The 4,181-nt window shown below is 38.7% G+C and overlaps 1 protein-coding gene across 1 annotated transcript; it reads left to right on the top strand.

The window, feature by feature from the left end:
- Positions 1-455: 455 nt before the first annotated feature.
- LOC103105059 (beta-microseminoprotein A1-like) lies at positions 456-3,971 on the top strand. The gene is made up of 3 exons (XM_007478049.2): positions 456-953; positions 2,041-2,146; positions 3,486-3,971. Exons 1-3 carry the CDS (start codon positions 923-925, stop codon positions 3,613-3,615), a joined length of 267 nt encoding a protein of 88 aa, XP_007478111.2. The 5' UTR covers positions 456-922; the 3' UTR covers positions 3,616-3,971.
- Positions 3,972-4,181: the final 210 nt, after the last annotated feature.

Raw genomic sequence — 4,181 nt, 5'->3', positions numbered from 1 at the left:
TGTAGAGTAATTTTAAATGGAGTTTCTATTTATGACACTTGCTGATGGATTTTACTGGGAAAATGTAGGAATGCTGATGATTTATATGGATCTTTTTGTATCCTGCAACTTTGCTAAAGTTATTGAACCATCATGCCATCTGCAAAGAGTGATAGTTCCTCATTGCCTACTTTGATTCCTTAAATTTCTTTTTCTTCTCTGATTGCTATTGCTAGCATTTCTAGTACAATATTAAATAGTAGTGATGAGAATGGACACACCAGCTTCACTCCTGATCTTATTGGGAAGATCTTATCCACATTGCAGATGATACTCAAGCAGCTATATCTTAAAGGCCTGTTAAGATAGATGAGAGAAGTGGATCTTGCTCATTTCATTCACAAACTTCATGGAACTTATTGACCTACTCCTTGTAGTTCTAGAACACAGGAGACAGGAGTCCACATCACCTTGGGCTTTGGAGGACAGGCTTAAGCAGAATGGGAGTTATCACCATGGCCCTTCTCTCCTCAGTCCAGTTGCCCTACCTCTGAAGACTTGTGCCCAATAGGGGTGGACATGGTAGGGAAGAACTGTAGTGTGGCACCACCAGTTTCCTTTTGCAGATAAATGCCCAGATCTATTCAGGTGAAACCTGCTGGACCTCAGGGTTCTCATTCCCACTGCTTCTTCCATGTGTAGCTGAAACTGAGTCATAAAGGAAGAGTTTGTTGCTGGGAAGAGGATGAGTATATTGGGAGGTGAATGTTGAAAAAAAAAAGAGATGGTCAGAAATTAAAAAACAAAAACAACCAATTATTCTTCAACCTGACTAGCCTTATATTTTCCTTTTTTTTAAAAAAAATAGAATGCTCTACTAGCTGTTCTCCTTTCCTGGACTATCTTTGTGACATTGTGTGATGCTAACTGCACCTTTACTCAAATGAAGATCAATGGAGGCAATGAATCAGAAGGTAAATCTTTGATCACTATTTCTATTTTTAGGGGTAGGAGAATTTGTTTAGTATGAAAAAAGTGACTGGGACAGGCTTGGATAGTGTATCTGTGTCCATTGGTCCCAAGATCCATGGAATAGAAATAGTGGACAAAGGGTGGGAAAAGTGGATTTAAGCTATAGATGTGCCTGAGATGGAGAAAAGAAGCAAGTGTTAAAACACACATAAAAGGTCTTTCCTCCCCAATTTCCTTCTCTCCTAAAATGTCAAGATATGACATCTTTGTATGATATATTTTATACAAGGAAGCATGGTATAATGGATAGAGAGCTACAATTGGGGTCAGGAAGACCTAAGTTTAAGTCCCACCTCTGGCCCTGGGCTGCCTTTGGGCTGCTGGGTCAATCAAGAGACCTCCCTGTGACTCAGGCATTTACTTAGTCACTCAATTCAACAATCATCTATTAAGCAACTCCTGGGTGCAAAAGGTTGAAGCTTCAAAGCCAAAATTAATCATGGGAAGAAAATTAAGATGGAAAGAAAAAGAAACCCTAAGAAAAATCCTTGCCTTCATGGAGTTTATGTCCCACTGTTGATCTGCTATCATATATCTTCCAAAGAAGAGTATTGGACATTTCCACTTGTTACTATGAAGGCTTATTAACTGATTTTAGGGCTGTTGTTGACTTGATGGGCTGTGAAGTGTAGGAGGATGTTGCCAAGGGAAACTGTAGAACTTCCTTTGGAAGTCTTTAATAATGACCCATATTCGAGCAGCTATATGTCTCAGAGGATAGAATGCTAGGCCTAGAAGTGGGAGATCCTGGGTTCAAATCTGTCCTTAAGCACTTCCAAATTGTGTGACACTGGGCAAATACCTTTATACCCATTATCTAGCACTTATTGTTCTTCTGTCTTGGAAGGGATAGACACTATTGATTCTAAGATGGAAGGTAAGAGTTTTTTTTTTTTTTTAATGGCCCATATTTTCCATTGTTGGGGTGTTTGGATGTACTATTCAAGATAACCTTAAGAACTTGGTAAAATCTTTTCTAGAGGCATTATTTGCAGTTTAACAGAGGATTTGCCATTTGTTCTCTCTTAGGTTGCACAGATGGTCAAGGTGTATTTCATTACTTGTATTCTACATGGAGTGATGATGAATGTGAAACATGTGATTGTCTTGAAAATGGAATTGAGTGCTGTAACATGTGAGTTCAAAGCAAACCCTAAATGGTCAGACATAAAATCACAACATCCCTGAGTGGAAAGGGACTTCTTAGGCCATGGAGTAGAATTTGTCTGGGAACTAGAAGCCCTCACCTAATAAGTGGCCATTTGGCTTTTGTTGAATGCCTTTAGTGAGGGTAACGCTTCCTCCTTCTGGAGAGCTTTCAGGGTTTGGAAGCTTTCTTCACTTTGCCCTTCAAAACAAACTCTTCTAAGCCTTCATCCAGAGATCTCAGTTCTGCCCCTTGAGGCCAAGTAAGCTGAGCCAGTCTCTTCTTTCTTCCCTGAGTCACACATTTCCTTTCTCTGAGCTAGGATTCCTGCATTGACCCTTTTAGGGCATGTTTTATTTCCTATCATTTTGGTCCTCCTGTAAATAGGCAAGAGAATATGAAATTCTGGATGTGATTGCATCAGGGCAGGATACTGCAAGACTTTAACCTCCCCAGTGCAAACAATGCAAAGAGCATTGGGATTGGCATTGTGAAGGCCTGAGTTCAAGAATTTGCTCAGACATATACATTTTATCTGTGTGATAGTGGAATATTCATTTGATGTCTGTCAGTCTCTGTTTCCTCCTCTTAAAAAAGAGGAGTTTGGAATTGATTACTTCTAAAGTCCCTTCCTTTTTGAATGTAGCATCTATAATTCTTTTCTATTTAAATTCCAATTCATCACCTCATTATCCCTGTGACTCTGGCCAAGTTCTTTCTCTCTTCTCAGTTTCAGATTCCTAATTTGTCAAAAAAGATGGAGAAGGAGCATAATGAGCAGGAAGGGAAGAGGAGGGAAAGGAAGTGAAGCAGGAAGAGAAGGGAGGAGCGAGAGAAAAGTTTAGACTTGATGATTTCTAAGGTCCATTAATATTTGAAATCTAGGACCTGCAATACTTTTTCTATTTAAATCTCCAAAATTGATCATCTGTGTGACCTGACCAAGTTTCTTGACCACTTAGTCTCAGATTAGTGTCATATGTTAAAAAAAAAGGAAAGTTTGGACTTAGGTTCTTTCCTTTTTGTAATCTAATTTCTATTAGTCTTCTCTATTCAAATCCAAGATGAGAAGCTTATTAGTCATGTGACTCAGGACAAGTTTGGTGTTTAACTCTCAGCTTTAGAGCATACTAACTAGCACCTAGTGTCTATTGGGCTCTCCATCTATACTTCTGGGAGGATTAAAATGACTTCAGATGTGGCTGAAGAGAGAGAGAGAGTGGTTCATGATCAGAGGCTGTCTGGAATAAGGTTAAGAGTCTTAATAAATTGTTCATCAGTTTCACAAAATCCATTCTAATCTTTGCCCATTTTTTTCTGCCAACAGCATTATGAGGCCTATCGGGTATGATGAAGAAAAATGTGAGGAATTTCTGGACAAAAAGTTATGTCTTTACAGAGCTGTAGAGAAAGAAAACCACACTCAACTCTGTGAAATATCAGAATATATTATTTAGCCATTCTAGCTCCTGTTTTTGCTGCCTAAAGTCATCACCTCCCAATGGAACTCGTCCTCACTTCAAGCAATGATTCTCTTCCTGGAATTCAGAATAACAGGAGTTAATTATTAAAATGACTTTGGATTTCCATTCTACTGAGGCCTTTTTAAGTCTTAGGCACCCTGATTCAGACAAAAATTTGTCACCTCTCTGGCTTCTGAAATCCTTTTGGTACCTATGTCATGCACCTATCTCCAGTAACCTTTTGTCTAATGAATATCTAAAGAAATATATGTTCCTTTAGAATGAAATTGAAATAGCATGGAATTCGTCTCTTTTTTCTTTATAGCAATCGACATTCAAACTCATTACAGTAGTGGTAGCTTTTTCTATGGTTTTTCTTTGAGGCAATCCTAGGAGGTACTCTTTGAGGCTCAAAGGTTCAATGGTTTTTTGTGTCTACTCACCTCCCATTTTTGTGTTTGAGAATCATGGCACCACAAACCTGGTAGAATCAAGATTCCAAATAATCTAAGAGAAAATAGAGAGATACCATGTTCAAGGTGGTATATTTACCAATGACG

The sequence above is a fragment of the Monodelphis domestica genome, chromosome 1 (genome assembly GCF_027887165.1).
Source record: "Monodelphis domestica isolate mMonDom1 chromosome 1, mMonDom1.pri, whole genome shotgun sequence".
Classification (NCBI taxonomy): Eukaryota; Metazoa; Chordata; class Mammalia; order Didelphimorphia; family Didelphidae; genus Monodelphis; species Monodelphis domestica.
This window is presented reverse-complemented; position numbering and strand designations above follow the sequence as displayed.